At 44.6% G+C, this 24,383-nt stretch overlaps 1 protein-coding gene across 13 annotated transcripts in view; it reads left to right on the forward strand.

The window, feature by feature from the left end:
* Nucleotides 1–24,383, forward strand: part of LOC126299474 (protein PRRC2C-like) — a 226,870-nt gene that overhangs the window by 156,555 nt on the left and 45,932 nt on the right. For all 13 annotated transcript variants that reach the window (XM_049991396.1, XM_049991404.1, XM_049991399.1 and 10 more), the window contains one exon: nt 23,110–23,295. In XM_049991396.1, coding sequence (XP_049847353.1) covers nt 23,110–23,295 — 186 coding nt within the window. The remainder of the gene's footprint in view (nt 1–23,109; nt 23,296–24,383) is intronic.

The following is a 24,383-nucleotide window of genomic DNA, read 5'->3' on the forward strand; positions in this document are numbered from 1 at the left end:
GGAGACCAAGAGATGAATACACTAACCAGATTCAGAAGGATGTAGGTTACAGTAGGTAATGGGAGATGAAGAAGCTTGCACAGGATAGAGTAGCATGGAGAGCTGCATCAAACCAGTCTCAGGACTGAAGACCACAACACCACCACCATGGGGTCACAACCTTTGCAGCACTTTCCCTTCTGTGCCTCTCTTTCCTCTCCTGTGACTAACATACCTGGAATTTTTTGGGAAAATGTCATTAATTTTCAATAGCCTGACATCAGAATAGTCCCTCCACTACACTGTTTTTTCATTGTGTCCTTCTTCTCCTATCCTTCCTCCACTTTGGCATTGCAGTTTCTCTTTTCCTTCTTCCTCCCAATGATCTCCTGAACGCTGATTCAAAGACCCTCCCAACGGCACCTCGGTTCCTCATGGTTTCACATACTGAAGATGTTCAGTGCTTTGCTACAGTTAATCTGTTTATTATTCAGAAAGGTTATGATGCAGTTGTTGGCCCTGTGAAATCCTTCTCTCGTTTATGCAATGCCACTTTGCTTTTGGAGACTAGTAGTGATGCATTCGGGAGGACTACGGTCCAATCCCGTGTCCGGTCATCCTGATTTAGGTTTTCCATGATTTCCCTAAATTGATCCAGGCAAATGCTGGGATGGTTCCTTTCAAAGGGCATGGCCGACTCCCTTCCCCGTCCTTCCCTAATCTGATTAGACCAATGACCACGCTGTCTGGTCTCCTTCCTCAAACAACCCAACCCTCCCAGAAGGAAAGGCAGAACTAGTTGTGGTTCTCAAGCACAATTGCTGCTTGCATCTTTGCTCCTCCACAGCTATCCTGTTCATGTGGAGGCCCATTGAATGCAGAATTCTTCATGTGGTGTTATTTACACTAGGCTGCATGGTGGTATGGCTGAGGCAGAAATCCAAAATTACCTCTTTGATGAGGGTGTCACTGCCATCCATTGGGTGATAAAGACAGTAGAGGCACATTTAGTGCCCACATGCACTCTTTTGCTTATGTTTGGTAGAGTAGTGCTTACATCAAATCAGGCTATGAAGTCATCACAGTACAACCCTGCTACCAGTGTCGTCATTACAACCAAACTCCAATGTCCTGTTGACACCTGGCCAAATGTGTCACCTGTGGTAGGGATGCTCAGGAGGGCAATTGCCTGCCGCCTCCTCCCTGCTGTATCAATTGCAATGGCGACCATGGAGCCTAACCCCTAGGATGCCCCGTGTATCTTGGTGAGCGGGCCATCTAGGAGATTTGGGAGAAAGAAAAAGTACCTTACTCTATTGCTCACAAGTTGTTGGCTAGCCGGAAACCGTGTTTTACCATCCAGCACTTACAGCATGATTCTTTCTTCATTGCACTCCATGATTGACATGGCCACACAGACTTGAGACATCAAATTCAGCACCTCGGTTGTAAGATCGCCCAGTGTCATTGTAGCATCCCTGTCTCCTCCTCCGGCTCCTCCTCCTCCTCCTCCTCCTCCTCCTCCAGCTGTGCAAGAAGCCACCATATTTTCACCTCACACAGCGAAATCACCTGCTACACAACTGTTAGTTTGGACAGGATCAAAAGGGTATTCCCACAAAGACTTTCTACATTCCTCTAGCCAACAAACATCTGAATCTTCATCTGCAACCGCAAAGACTCCAAAAAATCGATCATCTTCAGCGGTGTTGCCATGTGATACTCTCACCCGCCAGACCTCTGTGTTGCCGGAGTGCATCGCCAGCTTTTTTTCTGCCCTAAACTCCGCAGGCCGACCAAGAGAGAATGCCGACATCTCTGTAGGTCTCGTGGAGCAGGATCTTTCAGTCTGTGCACCCTGTGGCAGCTGCCAAGATGACACCCCTTCACTTTTTCCTTCCTCCCTTTTCCTCATCATGACTCTCCTGCAGTTGTTTGTGCATCTACATGTCTGTCCCTCTTATGCCATCTTAGTACTATCCATCATCGTGACATCCATTTGGCCACTGGCGCCTTTTACACTAGCCCGGTTAAGAGTCTGTATGCAGCAGATGCAGAAATACTACTGTTCTACTGCTGTGACTTTCTCCTCAGCAGATATACATGTCGTTTGTCTGTCGTGCACGGCCTCCCACCTTATGCCTCTTTCTTCAATGGCTCCTTTGATCGCCAGTATGGGGAACGTCCCTCTTCTCTGTTACCTCCTGGAGTTTGCTTTTGCTCTTGCTCCAGCAGCTTACCTTCACGCTACCTGCCACTTTCCCAATGGATGTGAACCATTCACCACCTTGGCTTCTTTGGTGGGCGCCCGAGATCGCAGAGGCGATTAGAGATCGCCGGCGGGCTCTTCAACGCCATAAGCGGCACCCGTCCTTGGAGAACCTCATCGTTTTTAAACAGCTCCGTGCCTGTGCCCGACGCCTTATTCGCCAACGGAAGCAGGAGTGCTGGGAACGGTATGTTTCCACCATTGGCGTCCGTACCTCTGCATCGCAGGTTTGGGCTAAGATTAGGCGACTCCATGGCCATCGGCCACCTGTCTCTGTCCCTGGGCTTTCGCTGAATGGAGTGGTGTGTCCTGACTCCGACACGATTGCGGACCAGTTAGCAGCGCATTTTACTCAGTGTTCCGCATCTACGAAATACCCACTGGCCTTCCGCTCCCGGAAAGAGCGGTTGGAAAGTTGGAGGCTTTCCTTTCACACGCGCCACGCGGAGTCGTACAATGCTCCTTTCAGCGACTGGGAATTCCAGAGTGCACTATCTGCTTGCCCTGATACGGCTCCTGGGCCAGACCGCATCCACAGCCAGATGCTGAAACACCTCTCTGTGAATTGCCAGCGACACCTCCTAAATGTTTTCAACCGCATCTGGGTTGAGGGTGTGTTCCCATCTCAATGGCGAGAAAGCATCATCCTCCCCGTGTTGAAACCTGGCAAGAACCCGCTGGAGGTGGACAGCTACCGCCCCATAAGCCTCACCAACGTTCTTTGCAAGTTGCTAGAACGTATGGTGAGCCGGAGGTTGAGTTGGCTCCTCGAGTCTCGAGGCCTTCTGGCTCCGTCTCAGGGTGGGTTCCGTAAAGGCCGCTCTGCCGTCGATAATCTGGTCTCCCTAGAGTCTGCCGTCCGTACAGCCTTTGCACGCCGCCAACATCTGGTTGCCGTCTTCTACGACATGCAGAAGGCGTACGATACGACTTGGCGATATCACATCCTGGCCACACTTCATGGGTGGGGTCTTAGGGGCCCGCTCCAGATTTTTATTCAGAATTTTCTGTCGTCTCGTTCCTTCCGTGTGCAAGTTGCTGCGTCCCATAGCTCCTCCCGGGTCCAGGAGAACGGGGTCCCACAGGGGTCTGTCCTCAGTGTCTCCCTGTTTTTAATTGCGATCAATGGGCTCGCTGAGGCGGTGGGATCGTCCGTCGCAGCTTCGTTGTATGCAGACGACTTCTGCCTCTACTACAGCTCCGCTGGCATTGCAGTTGCTGAGCGCCAGCTGCAGGGCGCTATCCGCAAGGCGCAGTCGTGGGCTGTAGTGCACGGCTTCCAGTTTTCGGCCGCTAAGACCTGCATTATGCATTTCTGCCGGCGTCGCACGGTTCACCCTGAGCCACGCCTTTACCTTGACGGTGAACCTCTTGCTGTGGTAGAGACGCATCGGTTCTTGGGACTGGTATTTGATGCCCGGTTGACTTGGCTGCCTCATATTAGGCAGCTTAAACAAAGATGCTGGCGGCATTTAAACGCTCTCCGTTGCCTTAGCCACACCGGATGGGGTGCCGATCGGTCCACCCTTCTCCAGCTGTATCGAGCGCTGATCCAGTCCCGCCTTGATTATGGGTGTGTGGCTTATGGTTCGGCATCGCCATCAGCGTTGCAATTGCTGGATCCCATCCATCACTGCGGGATCCGACTCGCCACAGGAGCATTTCGGACAAGCCCTGTTGACAGCTTACTTGTGGAGGCTGGTGTTCCTCCATTGCGGATCCGGCGCGACCAATTTCTGGCCGCTTATGCTGCCCACGTTTGTAGCTTGCCAGGGCATCCCAACTACCGTCTCCTGTTCCCGCACTCGATCGTCCATCTTCCAGACAGGCGGCCCCGGCCAGGGTGTACGATCACGGTTCACATCCAGGCTCTACTGTGTGGGATTGAGTTTTTTCCTCTCCCGCCTGTTTTCCGGGCCAATCTCCGTCTGCCCCCTTGGTGTGTGCGCCGACCGTGCATTCGGCTGGATTTGGCACAGGGTCCGAAAGACTCGGTCCCTCCTCCGGCCCTCCGCCGCCGCTTTGTTTCTCTCCTTGCCGAGTTTCCTGGATCTGCCGTGGCCTATACCGACGGTTCGATGGTCTCTGGTCGCACTGGTTACTCTCTTACTCTAGAGGATCATTGTGAGCAATGGTCGCTGGCACCCGGGAACAGTGTATACACTGCCGAGTTGGTTGCCATCTATCGCGCCCTAGAGTATATCCGCTCCCACTCAGGTGAGTCCTTTGTCATCTGTAGTGACTCCCTGAGTGGTTTACGAGCTCTTGACCAGTGCTTTCCTCGTTCCCGTCTGGTGATGGCCATCCACGAGTCACTCCATGCTCTTGCCCGTTGCGGCCGCTCCGTGGTCTTTGTTTGGACCCCAGGTCATGTCGGCATCCCGGGCAATGAGCGGGTTGACACGCTGGCTAAACAGGCAGTGAGTTCACCGGCTCTGGAACTCGGCCTTATGGAGTGTGATCTCCTGTCGCTTTTGCGCCAGAAAGTGCTTGGTGCCTGGGGTGACGAGTGGCGCACCCTGCCCACGCCCAACAAACTTCGGGCGGTGAAGGAGACGACCGGTGTGTGGCGCTCCTCCATGCGGGCCTCTCGGAAGGACTCTGTCGTCCTCTGCCGGCTGCGCGTTGGCCACACGTGGCTGACGCACGGCCATTTGTTGTGCCGGGAGGACCCACCGCTATGTCGCTGCGGGGCAGCTCTGACGGTGGTCCACATTTTGGTGGACTGCCCGCTTTTGACAGGACTCAGGCAGACGTTTGCGCTGCCTGATACCGTCCCTGCCCTTTTATGTGATGACGTTGCTATGGCGGACCTCGTGTTGAGTTTTATTCAGGCAGGGGGTTTTTATCGAATGATTTGAGTGTTTGTCCTTTTATTTCCTGTATTGACTTGGGCCTTTGGCCTGTGGTTTTAAACTGTGTTTTAATGTCATTTGGTGGTTCGTTTTTCCTTATTTTCATGGTCGGCCAACCACCTTCACACTCGGTGTGATTTTAGTTCCGTTTGTCTGGTCTTTGTCTGTCTTTCTTGTATTGTGTCGTCCCTTGTCTCAGTTCTCCGTTTTTAACGACTGACAGTTTTTATTTCGTGTGATTTTATCGTGGAACAAGGGACCGATGACCTTAGCAGTCTGGTCCCTTCAATCCCACACCCAACCACCTTGGCTTCTTGCAGCAGCCCGTGTTCACCTTGGCCTTCATTTGCTTCCTAAGAACACTACTTGTACCTCACTCTATAGCCCCCAGTTTCGCAACCTTCGTGCGGAACTTAGCAATATACCTTTGTGTACACTGACGGGTCTTGGACTCGGTGTCAGGTGTGCCTTCGTCATTGGCACTGACATTGGCACTGCTTCTGGAACACTGCTCAGTATTTACAGCAGAGCTCTGCGCCCTGTATCAGACCAAGCAGTACATCCGGCAACACACGCTTCTCAGATGTGTCATCAGCTCAGACACTCTCGGTGCTCTCCAAAGCCTGTGTGTGCTGTACACTGTCCATCTCTTAGTGCAACGGGTCTGGGAATGTTGTCACTTGCTCACTCTTGACAGAACCACTGTGATGTTTATGTGGGGTCCCTCGTCACATCGGTCTGAAAGAAACAAGGCCTCTGACAATGCTGCCAAGACTGCAGTATTGGCACCTCAACCCGCTAGTTCTGACATTCCCTTCAATGATCTCTGTGTTGCCGTCTGTCAGCAGGTGGTGTCTCTTAGGCACCGCCTTGGTCTTCCCTTCATGGGAATAAGCTCCGGGTTATTAAGCATCTCCCAGCAGCGTGGATGACTTCGCCTCGGTCCTCTCACCACGAGATCATTTTACCTAGGTTGCATATTGGGCACTTTCTTTTTAGCCATCGCCACTTCTCAAACTTTGACGGTCCACCATTCCCTGACAGAATGCCCTTTTTCTTTAACCACTTACATTCTAGTTCCTGTTTGCTGTCAGAGTTATCGGCCGTTTTAGCGAATGACTCGCAGGCTGTCATTTTACTTTTTACCTGTTGTAGTAATAAGGTGAAGGACAATTAACTTTTAGTTCAGGATCTCTGTTTCTCTTTGGCATATTTTATAGACCTTTCTCCACATACCTCTTTTAGCTGTCTTCTCTTCCATCAATTGGGATTAATGCATAGTCATTTTTATCTTCTCTCTTTGTCTTCATCTTCTACAGTTCTCTAGTTGTTTCTGCACCCGGGGGAAAAAAAACCTCTCATCCAATGGAACGTTTGTGGCCTTAGATCCAACAAGGAGGATTTATGACTGCTTCTGAAATCGCAGTGTCCACTTATTTGCCTCCAGGAAATAAAATTGCATCCTTATGATCACTTTGACCTCTCGCATTTCCTTCAGGTCTGCTTTGACCTCTCCCCCCATGGACAGCATTCGATCTTATGGCGGGGATGACTTTCATAGTCAAACCATCTCACTGAATAACTCGGTGAAAGCTGTTGCAGGCTGCATTTTCCTTGTTCTTTTCACCTTTTCTCTTTGCACCATTTACATCCCGTCATCATTTGGTGTCACCAGGGCAGACTTCGTCCAGCTCTTTGGACAACAACCTCACCCTTTTTGCTGCTCAGCAATTTTATTGCACACCATCTCCTTTCAGGATCTCCCAGAACCTGTGCAAGAGGTGCCCTCTTAGCTGACCTTTTCAAGCAACTTCACCTCATCTGCCCTAACGCTGGAGCACCCATGTTCCTTTCAGGCTCCACACACACTTGTTCCCATTTGTACCTGTGGTTCTGTGCTGTTCAGCTTGCCCGTCATCTCTAGTGGTCTGTTCTCTCTGAAATGTCCTTGAGTAACCATTTCCAGTGTGCTTTCCATTTGCTGACTCCTACCCCACCTACGTATAAACCCAACTGGCAGCATTGTAAGGCCGACTGGAGGCTTACTGCTGCAGAATGTTCCATTCGCACTTCATCTTTACCATGCTGAGACGTGCTGGGACACAATTCGCCGGCAGAGACGTGCTCTGCACATTTTTAACAGTCATCCTACGATGGCAAACTGTGTTTACCCTTACTACTACTCCTCGGCTCTACAGCCCTTGGAGGGCCTTGGCCTGAATCACAATATCCTGCCATTCTATCTGATCCATGGCTTTCAGTCTCCATCCTCTGACACCCAGCTTTTTTATGTCTTCAACTCCATCCACCCATCTCTTTCTGGGCCGTCCCCTCCGCCATCTGCCTCCAGCCTTGCTATCAAAAATCCTCTTACATGCTCTGTTTTCTTCCATTCTGACCACGTGCCCTGCCCACCGCAGTCTTCTTATTTTAATGGTAGTAACAATGTCAGGTTCTTCAAAAAGGTGTTGCGGTTCTGCATTCGTACGAATACGCCAACATTCTTGCTCATATACTGGGCCATATATTTTATTTAGCACCTTTCTCTCCCATATGCTTAGGATCCTTTCCCCATTTACAGTCATGGTCCACGTTTTGGCACCATACATAACAACTGGCAAAGGTCATCCCCGTTTTCAAGAAGGGACGTTGAACAGATGTGCAGAACTATAGACCTATATCTCTAACGTCGATCAGTTGTAGAATTTTGGAACACATATTATTTTCGAGTATAATGACTTTTCTGGAGACTAGAAATCTACTCTGTAGGAATCAGCATGGGTTTCGAAAAAGACGGTCGTGTGAAACCCAGCTCGCGCTATTCGTCCACGAGACTCAGAGGGCCATAGACACGGGTTCACAGGTAGATGCCGTGTTTCTTGACTTCCGCAAGGCGTTCGATACAGTTCCCCACAGTCGTTTAATGAACAAAGTAAGAGCATATGGACTATCAGACCAATTGTGTGATTGGATTGAGGAGTTCCTAGATAACAGAACGCAGCATGTCATTCTAAATGGAGAGAAGTCTTCCGAAGTAAGAGTGATTTCAGGTGTGCCGCAGGGGAGTGTCATAGGACCGTTGCTATTCACAATATACATGAATGACCTTGTGGATGACATCAGAAGTTCACTGAGGCTTTTTGCAGATGATGCTGTGGTGTATCGAGAGGTTGTAACAATGGAAAATTGTACTGAAATGCAGGAGGATCTGCAGTGAATTGACGCATGGTGCAGGGAATGGCAATTGAATCTCAATGTAGACAAGTGTAATGTGCTGCGAATACAAAGAAAGAAAGACCCCTTATCATTTAGCTACAATATAGCAGGTCAGCAACTGGAAGCAGTTAATTCCATAAATTATCTGGTAGTACGCATTTGGAGTGATCATATAAAGGTGATCGTCGGTGAAGCAGATGCCAGACTGAGATTCATTGGAAGAATCCTAAGGAAATGCAATCCGAAAACAAAATAAGTAGGTTACTGTACACTTAATCGCCCACTGCTTGTATGCTACTCAGCAGTGTGGGATCCATACCAGACAGGGTTGATAGAAGAGATAGAGAAGATCCAACAGAGAGGAGCGCACTTCGTTACAGGATCATTTAGTAATCGCAAAAGCATTACAGAGATGATGGATAAACTCCAGTGGAAGACTCTGCAGGAGAGATGCTCAATAGCTCAGTACGGGCTTTTGTTGAAGTTTCGAGAACATACCTTCACCGAGGAGTCAAGCAGTATATTGCTCCCTACTACGTATATCTCACGAAGAGACCAAGAGGATAAAATCGGAAAGATTAGAGCCCACTCAGAGGCATACCGACAATCCTGCTTTCCACGAACAATGAGAGACTGGAATAGAAGGGAGAACCGATAAAGGTACTGAAGGTACCCTCTGCCACACACCGTCAGGTGGCTTGCGGAGTATGGATGTAGAAGTAGATGTAGATGAACTGGTCTTATAATTGTTTTGTAAATGAGGATTTTGGATTTATGTGATAGAAGTGAACTCCTAAGCATGGGTAATGTGGCAAAGTAGCATCTGTTACCTGTTGATATTCTGGCTTTCACCTCACTGCCAATGTCATTTGTCTTAGTGATAGTCGACCCAAGGTACTTGAAGTCTCTCACCCTTTCAAACTCCCTGTCGGCTATCCTGAGATTTGGTAGGTTTTGTTGGTTGGTCATTGCCAAATACTTGGTCTTTTCGATTTTGACTGTCAGGCCAAGTTCCCTTGCACCTTTCTCCAGTTGTTGATAGGCTTCGCCTAGCACAGCAGTGTTTCGTGCGAGTAATGCCACATTGTCAGCATAGGCTGGGTACTGCAGTGAACGATTTAAGAAGGTTCCTCCTTTATTTAACTCTATCTGACTTGTCTTTTTCTAGGCAAAGGTTGAATAGCAAAGAGGAGATATTGTCACTATGTCTAAGTCCCTTCTTCACTTCCACTTCTCTGGAGATTTCGCCCTGTATTTTTACTTTACAGTTGGTTTCGCTGAGGGTCATCATAGAAAGTTTAATTAGCTTCTTAGGTATTCCAGCCTCTTCCATTACATTCTTCAATGCCACTCTTGAGATGCTATCATAGGCTTGTTTAAAGTTGATATAAAGCTGGTGTATGTTAATTTGATGTTCGTAACATTTTTCAAGTAGTATACGCAATGTGCATATCTGGTCAGTTGTTTACCTATTTCTTCTAAAGCCTCTCTGATAGTTTCCAACTCTCTCTTCCACATATGGAGTAAGCCTGCTGGTTAGAATCTTGGAGAAAACTTTATATTTAGTAGGGAGATTCCTCAATAGTTCTGGCAGTTTAATTTATCTCCTTTTTTATGTATGGGGCACATTATAGCTGTTTTCCACTCCTTTGGCATGCTCTACTCTGCCAGATATTCAGTTTTATTTTATGAGTTGTTTTCCACAGCATTTCCCCACCATACTTGAGAAGTTCGGACTGGATCTAATCTTCTCCAGGTGCCTTATTGCTTTTTAAGGTCTTAATGGCTTGCATCACTTCCCCCAGTGTAGCTTCTGGTGTTAAAACCTCTGGTCCATAGTAAGTTATTTCCACCTGTTCTTCTCGTTCTAACCCTTCTACTTCTGGGTTCAGTAACTCTTCGAAGTATTCTCCCCACCTGTCAAGTATTTTATTACTCTCCCCTATCAAATCCCCTTCTTTGTTCCTACACACATTTGTTCTGGCTTGGAACCCGGTCTTTCCTTCCTTAATCTTTTGGTACATTTCACGACTTTGCTTCTCTTCTCCTAGCTGTTTAATTTCTTCCAGTTTTTTTTCTTTTCTAGTGCTCTTTTCTCCTGTCTGCAGACCCCCTTTGCTATATGGCACTTTTAATTACATTCGTTCAGATTTGCTCGAGTTGTTCTCTGCAATAATTTCATTCATGCTATATTATGTTCCTCAACTCTTCTCATACATTCTTAGTAAAAACCAATCTTCCTTTCTTTGAGGCCATTAATGTCCTAAAACCTCTCCAGCTGCCAAGAGGATTGCAGTCTTACATCGTTTCCACATTGCTTCTATATGTTCATTTGATGTGTCGGTCTCATTCTTAATCCTCTCTTCTATTTTCATCTGATATGCTCTCCGTATTTCTTCGAACTTCAGTTTCTTAATGTCAAACTTCTTTTGTTTGTGGCCTTTTTGTTTACTCAATAGTAAGATCCTTTGTTTATATTTAATCCTCACTAGATAGTGGTCTGAATTGCAGTCAGCTCCACGTTGGCTCCTAACATCCATTATGTCTATTCCGTGTCTCCGATCAATCAATATATGGTCTATCTGATTCTGGTTTGTCCATCTGGTGAAATCCATGTTATTTGTGTAATTTTTTTATGTGTGAAACATGTACTTCTGACAGTCATGTTTTTGCTTATAGCAAAATCTACAGCCCTAAGTCCATTGTCGTTTGATATTTCATGGAGGCTATGTCTTCCTATGGTTGGCTGAAAGGCCTCTTCTTTTCCTGTTTTTGCATTCAGGTCTCCTGTTAATATCTTGACATCATGTTTGGGATCACACAGTTGTTCTACCTTCCTGTAAAACTCATCCTTTTGTTGTTCATCTGCCTCCTGTGGGTGCATGTACATTTATGATTGTAATGTTGAAAAATTTTCCCCATAATCTTAATATGGACATCCGTTCATTGATTGCTTGCTTGGAAGCACATCACCACATGTTTCAGTTATTTAGTGACCACAAAACCTGTTCCAAAGGTATTCACCCTCCCACCACTATAGAAGATAGTGAAATTTCCTGCATCCATTATGTCACTCCCCTTCCACCTAATTTCTTGGAGAGCCAATATTATTATACTGTTGTTGTTTATTTGTGTTAGCAGCTGTCGTAGGGCTCGAGCTTGGTATAGGCTCCGCACATTCCATGTTCCTATGTACATCTCTCTTATCCTTTTTTTGTTTGCTGGGGTTGTCATTGAAATATCTGTCCGCCTTATTCCTTTGCTAGCATTCACAACAATTGATGTTTTACAGGGGGAGATTGTTAATCTTCCGCCCAACGATTTGGGGGGTTGCCCCTTAAACCTCGCAGGTTAGCTGGCTCCATGTTCAGGGGAGCATCCTTATCCTTTGTAGATCCCTCTACCAACTGCAAGGCAGCAGGTGATTTGTATTGGGTTTACTCCCTTAGGTAGACCGGCTTCACCACGCCTCTAGAGCCCTACCTGCCCTATGGTGTAGGATGTTAAGAATGATAAGGGAGAGGGATAGGCTTAGGATAGGATCAGACAGGAGATAGGTCGTTTTGGGACACACTTCGTCTGGCTCCTCCCCATTGGCCTGTCTGGCATGGGTGGCCCTGCTGGTAGCTACGCTATCACTGGCATAGCCTTCTGGATCCAGAGCGTGCAAACCACCTTGTCCACATGGACAGTGCTGTATTAAGGCGGTGTCCCCTTAGGAGGGTGTTTACCCTTACTGCTGCAGAATGTTCCATTCCTCACATTTCTTCATCATGCTGTGTCCCAATGCCTTGGTGGATTGAGACGTGCTGCGACACAATTCGCAGGCGGAGACATGCTCTCCACATTTTTAACTGTCATCCTCTGATGGCGGACTGTGTTTGCTGTAAACAGTTGTGTGTGCAGTGTTGTCTGGTTCTTATTGATAGCAAAATAGATAGCTGAATTTCCTGTATAGGTTCTTTTAACAGTTCACTGACTCTTCCGTCATGTGGGCCAACCTCCATTGGCTCTCTGAGACCAAGGTCCATTCCGAAATGTCTGGACTGACAGTAGTGGATGGTGTCATTGTGGATCCTATTGCTATCTCAAACACCTTGGGCCCCTATTTTGCAGAGATTCAACACTCCACCCACTATCATCCTGCCATCCTCCATTGGAAAGAAGTTTAGGAGGCTCAGGTGATACCCACCTCTTCTCAGAATCATGAGTGCTACAATGCTACTTTTGCTTTGAGAGAGCTAGATCATGCTCTCGCTTTATCCTGATCCTCCGCCCCAAGGCCAGACGATATTTACATTCAGATGTTGCAGCATCTTTCTCTTGCAGGCAAGCACTTTGTCATTCATATGTTTAACTGCATCTGGGCAAAAGGCACCTTTCCCAGATGCTAGTGTGAAGCCACTGTCATACTCATACCTAATCCAGGTAATGACAAACAACTTCCTTCTAGCTATCGCCCCATTTCTCTCACCAGCTATGTTCGCAAGGGAACGGAAAGTATGATTCAGGCCTGGCTGGTATGGTGGCTCGAGTCCCAAGATTACTAACCACTACACAATGTGGATTTCGAGTGCGCTGATCTGCAGTTGACCATCTCTTCACTTTGTCAACCTGTGTCATGAATGGGTCTCTGCAGAAATACCAGACTGTGGCCGTGTTCTTTGATTTGGAGAAAACCCACACCACCTGCTGGGAGAGTATCCTACATACACTTTACACGTGAGGCTTCCAAGGCAGTCTGCCCCGATTCCTGCAGGAATTTTTAGAAGACAGAGCTCAGGTCAATGTTGCTCTTCTGTCCGCAGAAACTATGAAATTCCTGCGGCTCATGCTCGATAGGAAGTACTGTGTGTTGTACATGGCTATCCTCTGCACTCAGTCCCTCAGTGTCCTACATATCCTAAGCGGTACTTCCTGGGGAGAGGATTAGACCATCCTCCTCCATTAGTACTTACCACTTGTTTCTTGAGAACTAGACTATGGGTGTTTTGTTTATGCATCTGCACATCCATCCATCTTTTACGCAGTCTCAATACAATCCAGTATCGCGGTATCTGTTTGGCAACTGGTACCTTTTACACTATCTCGGTTGAGAGTCTGCATGTAGCGGCTGCCTAACTACCAGTGTCATGCTGACATGATGTTCTCTCCTCAATGGATACACATGCCATTTGTCTGCCACACCTGGCTATCCATCCTATGCCGCCTCCTTCGTGACACCTTTGACCCCCAGTATAGGAGACGTCCCTCTTCTATATTACCTCCAGGGGTTCGGTTTTGGCTGTTGCTGTGGCAGCTTAACTTCACGCTACCTGCCACTTTCCCGATGGAGTGAACCCTTCACCACCTTGGCTTTGTGCAGTGGCCAGTGTTCACCTTGGAGTGCATTTGCTTCCTAGGGACACTACTCCAGACTCGCTCTATCACCATAAGTTTCCCGGCCTTCGCACAAAACTTTGCTATAATACCTTTGTGTACGCTGATGCCTCTCGGACTGACTGCGGTGTTGGATGTGCCTTCATCATTGGCAGTGATGGCTACTGAAACACTGCTCAGTATTTACAGCAGAGCTTATCACACTGTATCAGGCCATGCAGTACATTAGGCAGCACAGGTTTTACAATTGTATCATTTGCTCCGACTCTTACAGTGCTCTTCAGAACCTCTGCGTGCCATACACAATCAATCCTTTAGTGAATGGATCTAGGAAAGCTTCCACTCGTTCACTTTTGATGGAGCTTCGGTGATGTTGGTGGGTCCCTGGTCATGTTGGTCTGATGGGATATGAGGCCGCTGATGCTGCTGCAAAGGCTGCAGTCCTCCTACCTCGGCCTGCTAGTTCTTGAAATTCTTTCCACTGATGTGTGTGTTGCCATCTGCGACCAGGTGGTGTCCCTTGGGCATCACCACCCTTCATGGAACAAGCTCTGGGGAATTAAGCCTGTTCCAGCGGCTTGGCCAACGTGCTCTCAGCCCTCTCTCTATGAGTGGAGAATTTTAGGTAGAGTGCGTATTGGGCACTGTTGTTTACAATCACCATTTGTTAAGTGGTGATCCCCCATCACTTTGTGCTCCTTGTCATTGACCTTTGATGGTTCGCCATTTCCTGAACAAATGCCCTTTCTTTAACTACATATGTTCTAACATATGTTTGCTGCCTGAGTTTTCGGCCATTTTAGCGAACGATATATGGGCTGTCAACTGTGTTTTACTGTTTATCTGTCATAAGAAGATATAATCTATAGTTCAGGACCTCCATTGTGTCTGTGGCATATTTTATGGATCTTTATCCAAGAGGAAGTCCTGTTTTTAGCTTTCTTCCCTTCCATCTATTGGGCTTAACGTGTAGTCGCTTTTAAGTCCTTTTTTCGTCTTCGTGTTTTGTGGTTCTGACATGGGTGTGTATCACCTTAGTTGCTTTAGTGCCCTAAAACGAAACTAAACAGCCTGCGTGTCATTGATAAAGCCACATCAGTTGTGTAGCTGTGGGTAGAGCTGTGTACAAACTGCACCACATTACCTGTAATTTTCTCTCCTCACTGAGACAGCGTTGATGATAAAGAAATTTCATACTTTGAGAATAGTCACTGTTCCAAACATTTCCTTTATCCAACCCTTCTGTCATGAACATGTTGACTTCCTCCACGCACTGTAGTGCCTTACAATGTGTAATATTATCATCTTGTGTGTCCTTATGAGTGACAAATGTAGTAATATGCGTAGCTAAAATGCCATATTCAGCCAAGAGATTGTTAGTAAAAGAATCTGAAGCTTTGAAATTGCCCAAGACACCCATTGTAGGTGCCTCTAGTGCCCACATTTGCAGATGCCAATAGTGAATTGTAGATCCATACTACCTTGTTCTATCAAATTGTGATATTACGTGCTCTTTTTTTAGGTGGTAACTGCGACAGTCTGTTTCCTTTGAAACAAACCCCTGCTTGCCGTTTGCTAGAAACGAAATTTAGAATTAATCTGCAATTTGATTTACCTTTAATGCTCTTAGAGCACGTTATTAGTTTGCTATAGGAATTGAAGCCCCAATTGCAGTAGTTGTCATAAATGTTCTGTAGTGAACTTTCATCAGTATCGTTTAATACATCAGGTCTCAACTCTTTGGGTAAAGATAGTGTATACTTTCAACCGGATGCTCTGGAGATGAACGTTGTTTACTGTCTGAACATCCACCTTCAGGTTCAGGGTTTTCCTGGCCTTCAGAGTCAGTGTATATATACAGCTTAATATTAATGTATATCTTTGCTATCTCTATTATATTTCTAAATTATTATATTACACACAATATATGCACAAACTCTATCCTTGACCCCAATTTCATTTCCATACTCATAATGTCACAACTTTGTCCCTAATATTTGGATCACATTCATTTAATTAGTCCTCTTCATGATATCACTGTATAGAGTTTACACAGTAACCTGCATGCGAACACTCAAATACATGCATTTGTACTGCAGCTATACCATTCACACAGGTCAAGCTCCTGCTAGTGCAGCTACAACATACCACTGTCTGATGGCTCTCGCAGACAAGGGCAGAGTTTTGCCTGGGAATGACAGTCTAAGCATAGTTTCGTGTGGTTACAAGCATTTGAGGTCAAAAGTGTCCCTTGTTAAAGGAAAACCTTGGGCTGCTATATATGCAGTTATGTGACTTAAGTATTACACCATTTGCTCTGTGAACAGAATTCCATTTGCTGAGCAAGATCCTGACCCTATTAAAAAAAAAATAGTAGAGTTACATCACTTGGGCTTTAAGCAGCTCATATATGATACAGTTGTACACATACTTTGGTGTGTTGCATGAATTTGATTTTAAGTAATTAAGGTATTCAGATAGTGTAACAACCCAGCTCCCCCAAAACACACACACACACACACACACACACACACACACACACACACACACACACACACACACACACACTATAATGACAGGCAAAGAATGCTGATCCTTTCAAAATTGCTGAGACAGACATATGTTGTGTAGTATTTGTCAGCTGTAGGAGAGGACTAATATAATGTCTGCAAAAAGAGTCTTAAGTTATCCTGTAATGTCTTGGAAGTGTGAATACTGTTGTCATTGACATGATTAACATTATGTATTGTGTTGCATGTTTGAAGTGTCAATACAGACCACATTTGTTGAGCCATAGTTGTACCTGTTGCTATTCATCTAAAATATCTTCATTGATTGAAATTGTTAAGATCTCTCATGTGGTTGATATTGTGTGTGGCACATCTGTTGCTGCACAAGATTCTTTTCAAAGTTTACCTTTGACTGTTACCAATGTTAATTTCTTCTGTGAGTATGACATCGTAATAATAGGTTTTGTAAAAATCCCCACTTGACTCTTTCTCTGCTCATCTCTTAATAACTGCAGCTAGCATCATTATTGTTGCAATTGCATTCATTTAACAATATTACATTATGTAGCTCCAGCATAATTTTTTTTTGAAAGGACCAACCACTTAGATTTGGCAATTATTTAAATTTTTGTCTCAAGTTGCATATAATTTATACTGGTGACTACTTTCAAAGGTAGCCATTCATTTTCAAACCAGACCTGCACTAAAGTGTTTTCCAAAGCAAAATTCCCATGACTAATTTGGGTAATGTCCACACAACACACAGTCGTATAAATATGGAGTAAACTTATTATATCTGTGATAACATTCAACAGATGAAATGACCCTCGACAGCTCTGAAGACATGGCCTAACCACAAACATGGCCACACCACCTACACAAACTGTATTGCCACATGCAAATTTTTCTTGTGTAAAGTCCTAGATGATACAGACACTTGAGGGCCGTTACACTGCTCTCTCCCTCTCCCTCTCCCTCTCCCTCTCCCTCTCCCTCTCCCTCTCCCTCTCCCTCTCCCTCTCCCTCTCCCTCTCCCTCTCCCTCTCCCTCTCCCTCTCCCTCTCCCTCTCCCTCTCCCTCTCCCTCTCCCTCTCCCTCTCCCTCTCCCTCTCCCTCTCCCTCTCCCTCTCCCTCTCCCTCTCCCTCTCCCTCTCCCTCTCCCTCTCCCTCTCCCTCTCCCTCTCCCTCTCCCTCTCCCTCTCCCTCTCCCTCTCCCTCTCCCTCTCCCTCTCCCTCTCCCTCTCCCTCTCCCTCTCCCTCTCCCTCTCCCTCTCCCTCTGCCTCTGCCTCTGCCTCTGCCTCTGCCTCTGCCTCTGCCTCTGCCTCTGCCTCTGCCTCTGCCTCTGCCTCTGCCTCTGCCTCTGCCTCTGCCTCTGCCTCTGCCTCTGCCTCTGCCTCTGCCTCTGCCTCTGCCTCTGCCTCTGCCTCTGCCTCTGCCTCTGCCTCTGCCTATCCCTATCCCTATCCCTCTCCGTCTCCCCCGTGTGTGTGTGATCAGCCATGGTTTTGGTGTAGCATTCGGTTTTGGTGTAGCATTCCATGTGACATTCAGCAACATGCATTTATTGACAATGGTTTGCTGTAAAATGAACAGGGGTTTGAAGTCATCTGTCCACCCATCTTAGACACATAACATGAAGTCAATTACACATTATACAATGCAGGCATTCATGGCACATACACCACATTCACTATGTAAACAGAAAAACATTAAATAGCAGTCTCCTTGACCAACAACACCAATACAATGATAAAAATGATAAACCATGAACAACTGGTGTTGACATTTTATGAGAAGTATACATGGAATGTGGTTGCAGTAATTTCTATTCTACTACAAAGTCCTATGTGCAGAAGATTGGCGCTGACCAACACATTTCATCCAAATGGCATTAGTTTAAAACTGTTAACATTGTTCATTGTAAAGAAATATTGTGTACTTTCTGCTGTCTGGATGCAGTTCAAAGTGTTCAAAACTACTGGTTAAGGCCAGATTGTTTTGAAATTGATGGTTTTAAATTTTTACAGAATGTCTTAAATTTCGAGGTTATTCCTTTGCAACAAAATGTGGTTTACAGTTCTTGCTTCAATGATGTTTTTGACAGACCCATTTTTCTTACCAACAAAATGAAAGTTTCAGTGTTCACCCTTGCCTATGATGACATTAAAGTAGACATTTGATTATCCGGACTTCTGTCTGGATTATCCGGACAGTTGTGGATTCACAACTGTCAACTGCAAGCAAACATCTGTGCCCTGTCTATAGTCCGGACACTACCTGCCTGTTCCCCACATGGCAAACAAACAGCAGGAAATAAATAAACAGAGGAAAACATAGCTGCAGAAAATGATGGAGGACCATCTCGTGCAGAAGCATTTAAAGCCATGGAAACAGCTTTCAAATGGTTCGAAAAACAAACTGTGTGATATCTTGAGTTTACTATGATTAAAGCGAATTTGTGATGTAGCAACAGCGAAGAGAAAATATTGCTTACATCAAATGAGTTACCAAATATTTTAAGCAAAGAAACTACAGTAACTGTCCTGTTTTTGTATTTCATGATTAAGGTTGCAGTATTTTAATAATTGTAAGAAAATAGGTACGTATGTGTGAAAATGTGTGTCTAATCTCTTAATAGACAATGGTTCTTATTGGTTTTAATAAGTTTAATTTGTTTTTTCTTGTTTTGAAAGAACACCTGACCTGATGTATTAGTATTAACGATAGACAGATATCAATAAACATCACCTAGAGTATGTCCATTGTTTTCTTACTTTTACACAATACATAAGACAGCCTGACAAAAAAGGTCAAGCACGCACAAGACCGGGTCAGATGTCAGTGTAACGTAGTACACAAATATGACGGGTATGTAAATTCTTCACACTTCTTTGTGACTGGTAGAATGATGATCAGAGTGGATTAGTGTTGTTCATGTTTAGTGTTGGTACCAGCCCTTGTAGGGTATATAAGGAGCACAAACAACGTTAGATGCTAAGTAATCACTCTGAAGGACGTGGATATGCTACATACTTGGGTGCGGCAGAATTATCAGCTCGAAAGACAATTTGAAAGGGCCTTGTTGCATGTCCTCAGGTGCAGGCTCATTGAATCATGTAGTATTCATATTTACGGTGCGTTCAGGTGTGACTGCATGGGCATTTGAGGGGAGGTGTGCTAGTTGTCAAGGTTCCAGTTGGCTGACCGTAATAAGAGAAGATTGCTGTATTGTGCACGAAGCATGTTGTAACCCTTTGACTCTGCGCCTGCCATCCAGGAATGAGCAATGAACTCTCTGCAACATTCTATGTCATCTGGCATCGTTAGTCAAAGACTAGCAGCAGCTTGGTTAGGGAACTACAAACCCATGCATTGTCCTCCACTAACACCACGACACAAGCAGCTGTGCTTGTGGTGGTGCCATGACAAGGAAGCATGGACTGGCTGATGAATGTGATCGCATTGTGTTCAGTGATGAATCATGGTTCTGCTCTATCTCGGATGTCCATAATTGGCAAATGTGGCAGCGACCTGGGGAGAGGTCCCATTCTTCCAGTGGTGTTACTACTGGCGCATGATGAAGGGGAACCATTAGGTAAGGTTTCAGGTCACGGCTGGTAGTGATCGAGGGAATTGTGCCAACACAATGGTAAATCCCGGACATCCCATGTCCTCTTCCGTTACCTCTCACCTGACAGTGTAGTGGTTCCATTTTTCAACTGGACTATGCTCTATGCTCATTCATACATTTCTTGTGCGCTGTTGAGCTACTCCGTGACCAGCAAGATGGCCAGATAGGTCCTCATTAGAACATTTGTGGGACTAACTCAGACATCATGTCTATCTCAGTGCCAGTATTGAAGATTTTACGGACCCATAACAACAGTTGTGGGTCAGTTCGCCTCAAGAGAATATACAATATTTTTGAGACCCTTCCCAACTGAATCATTGCATGCATCCAGACCAGAGGAAGTGCAATATCGTAGTTCTTCATAAATTTGGCCAGATTTTGTAAATTTGGCTCGATTTTAAGAATCTATATAACTGAGGTCCAGATAATCGAATGTATACTTTAATGCCATCATAGAGTGCTCCAAGGATGAACATTGAAACTGTTTCATGTTGTTGCTAATAAATATGGGCCTGTTGGAATAGTCATCGAAGCAAGATCCGTAAACCACATTTCATTGCAAAGGTGTCAACATTAAAATCTAAGTCAATCTGTAAAAATTTAAAACCATCAAATTTCAAACCAATCTGGCCTCACTCAGTAGTTTTGGACACTTTGAACTGCATCCAGAGAGCATAAAGTACCCCATGATTCTTTACAGTTAATCGGTACAATGGTATCACATATCCTCTTAACCTATGAAGTTTCATTTTGTTTCCTCCACCACTTCAGGGTGGTTAAATTTTCTTGTCAGACAGTGTATTTATTATTGGCAAATCAGATACATACTGGATCACATTAAGGCTGATTGTATTCACCAAATTTTCAGATTATTGAGTTTCTGATAGGGCCTCTTCTTAATCTAGTTCTGTTTCCAGTGAAGTTCCAAAATTCTTCCTTACTTGATTTGATTGATGATTGCGACAATTCTAATAGTGATCATTGTCATCATGTGATCATCTCACGATCTGATTTCATTTCATTGATGATACTATCTTTTCAATGACCCCATATTTTTTTTTCCTGTAATTGTGAATTTCAATTTCTTGATTGAATAATATTGTCATGTTCGCTCCATTCTTCTTGTAGTGCTTAAATATCACAAACAATTACATGGTGCTGTAAATTCTTTTGTAACTCATTCCGCACAATTGCAGAGGTCATCAGCTGCATACAAAGATTGTGCTGAAATGGTCTTGAAATGACTCTCATCATGTAACACTTGACTCACCTCTCTCTCTTTCTGCATGATTCATTATAAGTATACCTAATTTCTATTTCTGTGCTAATAAACATGAATTTTAGCTGCAGGCTGTAGATGGTGATTCTTATGGGCTGCTGCTTGAACAGCAGAAACAATATTAGCTTAACCACGTCCCTTTAGCACACAAAGAACTCAAGTCATTTTGGGAAAACAGTGTTTCATAAAAAAATTGGGCATTTTTCCTTACTAATATACAGCATGAAACCATTTGTAAAGTAGTTTTATCATCAAAATTCTTTTCATAAATATCTGTAACAAGAGAGAGAATCTGCCTGTTTGTTCAAGAAATCATTCAATAATAGTTCTTGTTTGAAATCAATGCAAGCCATAGTTCCACATAGATATTACTATGAAATAATTCCTGATGGAAATTTATATACGTCCAAGTGTTACTGTTTCCCTGTGCATATGTATTGTGAGTAGAATATCTAGCATTAAGCAGTGGAAACCACACCCTCATCAGTCTAGTAAAAATGTAGGTATACAGCAGCGGCAACTATCATTCACTCATAGATGTGAAGAGTGAGTGAGTTTGTCACCAGGCTGCCTTATATTTTCCCACAGCAAAAGGTCACATGTACAGTTTCCGATATCAGTGGTTTCCCACCACAGATGCCCTTGTCAGGTGTGGGTAATGTTACATGTGCCGATATATGGGTGCCTCCCATTTGCATGTCTGGTGATGTTACTAAACTGACTGTACACAAGCTAGGCACAATGCCCTATCCTTGATTTAGTCCATCACACACCCTGCAAAGCAAGCATTTTTGTTATAGTAATAGTTCATGTTCTTAGCATTGGTTACCGACTTTGCTCATCCCTTGCTGTTTTGGAGTATTCCGCGTGGGCATCACTGACAGAGGTACAGCAATAACTAAGTAAATAGACGAAACAGTAATTAAATGGTATCTTCTGCTTGGGATGCTCACAATTTCCAATAGCGCCACCGCCACCAACTCCCCCCCCCCCCCCCCCCCCCCCCCCCAATCCCAGTACCAAATTGCAGTAGTGGTTAGAGGCTACATACAGGGATGCATCGCGTACCATACATAATATGAAGTGTCTCCCCAGTTACCACCGTCACCGAGTGAGGTGGCGCAGCGGTTAGACACTGGACTCACATTCGGGAGGACGACGGTTCAACCCCGTGTCCGGCCATCCTGATTTAGGTTTTCTGTGATTTCCCTAAATCGCTCCAGTCAAATGCCAGGATGGTTCCTTTGAAATGGCATGGCTGACTTTCTTCCCTGTCTTTCCCTAATCCGATGAGACCGATGACCTCGCTGTCTGATCTCGTTCCCCAAAGAACCCAACCCAGTTACCACCCACAGACTGTACTAACTCGTCTGGATTCACCACACCTGGCTTACAGACCTATGTGAATAAAATTTACGTTGACATTATTTTCAAGTGGTTGACTTCAAGGAAGGTCAACTAATGCACTCTGCCTATACTGCTCTGTCACAAATTCTCTTGCAGATTTTGCCAACATTGTGTAACCTTTCATCAAGCTAATATGATAAATGATAGTGTAGTGTCCAAATTTTGTCAACAACTTATACTGCTCTAACATTTCTCTCTATCTGACAGGAAGTGTCCAATATAATTTTTAAGAATTTATTTTGTTGTGCAATGCATGTCTCAATTACTATCCTTCATCTTTGTGTTTTTGTGAGTAATATTTTATATTATTCTAGGTACATAACTGCATTCTTGCTGTGATATGTTTATTCTATTGTATTGAAAAGGTCACTCAAAATTAATGTGTCTAAAACTGTTATGCACCAATGTTTGTGTCTTACATGGAGATGTGTGGCCAAGGGAAACAACAAAAGCTCAATTGTATTATCTTAAACACTAGGGAAAGTATTGTTGTGTCCGTGTCTGATAAAACTGTGTAGCCTATGTAAAACTGTGCTCATTTGACTCATGTTAATATTAAATCTTTACTTTTGGTTACATTCAGAATGAAGATGTGGTTGACATGAAACTGGACTTCACATTTGCTGACTCAGACCTTTCACAGCTTACAGAAGATAAGACTAACAAAGCAGTTGGTATGCCACGATCAATGCACCTTTCTCAGCAGGTGCAGTCAACTATTTCACCATCTACTGCAGAGTTGAATTTAAAAATTCAGTCAGTAAAGAAGGTAATATACCATTTTACTGTTACTTAATACTCCATACTTTGCAGATTTGTCCTTGTCAATGTTGATTTTAATTGCAAGTCCTTGCGTGATAAATTTTAGAGCATATGACCGAAACATTTTTAACAAAACACACAAGATAAATAAATCTACCACTTTGACTGACATTATTAAATACGTGTTAAGATAATTGAATTATTGTAAATAGAGATGCAGAAGTAGTGTGAATCATGAAAGTCTTCAGCATTTGCAGGTAATTACTTTCATGAAAAGTTTGTGTTTGGCTGGGTTGCTAATCTCCTTACAATTGATTTCAGGTCATCCTTAGAAACCAATGCGCACTCTCCCTGCCCCCCCACCCCAAAAAAAAAAAAGAGATTAGTGTTTTAACGTCCCATTGACAATGATGTCATTAGAGATGGAGCCTAAGCTCAGATTAGTAAAGGATGGGGAAGGAAATCGGCCATTCCCTTTCAAAGGAACCATCCCGCATTTGCCTGAAGCAATTTAGGGAAATCAAGAAAAACCTAAATCAGGATGGCCGGACATGGGTTTGAACTGTCGTCCTTCCAAATGCGAATCCAGTGTGCTAACCACTGCGTCACCTTGTTTCGTCCTGGTGGGAATAGAGAGAGAGAGAGAGAGAGAGAGAGAGAGAGAGAAGAAGAAGAAGAAGAAGAAGAAGAAGAAGACATAACATTTGAATTTGAATGTGCTGCTTCAAACTGGAAGAATTAAAGGCTTTTACAAGACAAAACTGCATAATAGAACACTGTTACACATTCCGTTACATAGTTTCATGTCTGCTTTCTATAAGAATAAAGGAAAGTATGAAAAAAGACGACATAATTTATAAGTTGAGTTTCTGTGCAGATGAAAAAGAATTTTCCTTTTAAATGGGTAATTACAGTGTAGATCGGTCGTTTGCATGTGCACAGGGTCACTTTCAACTGAAACGGCAAACAGTCTCGAAAACAGCTCAAAGTCATGTGTATGGTTTAAAACTTTTCGAAAACTGTGCATGTGAAGAAAATTTACCATTCGTACATCCAATTTCATCACATGCTCGAAGCCTCCAACTTTAGCACAAA

The sequence above is a fragment of the Schistocerca gregaria genome, chromosome X, assembly GCF_023897955.1.
Source record: "Schistocerca gregaria isolate iqSchGreg1 chromosome X, iqSchGreg1.2, whole genome shotgun sequence".
In the NCBI taxonomy this organism is placed as follows: domain Eukaryota; kingdom Metazoa; phylum Arthropoda; class Insecta; order Orthoptera; family Acrididae; genus Schistocerca; species Schistocerca gregaria.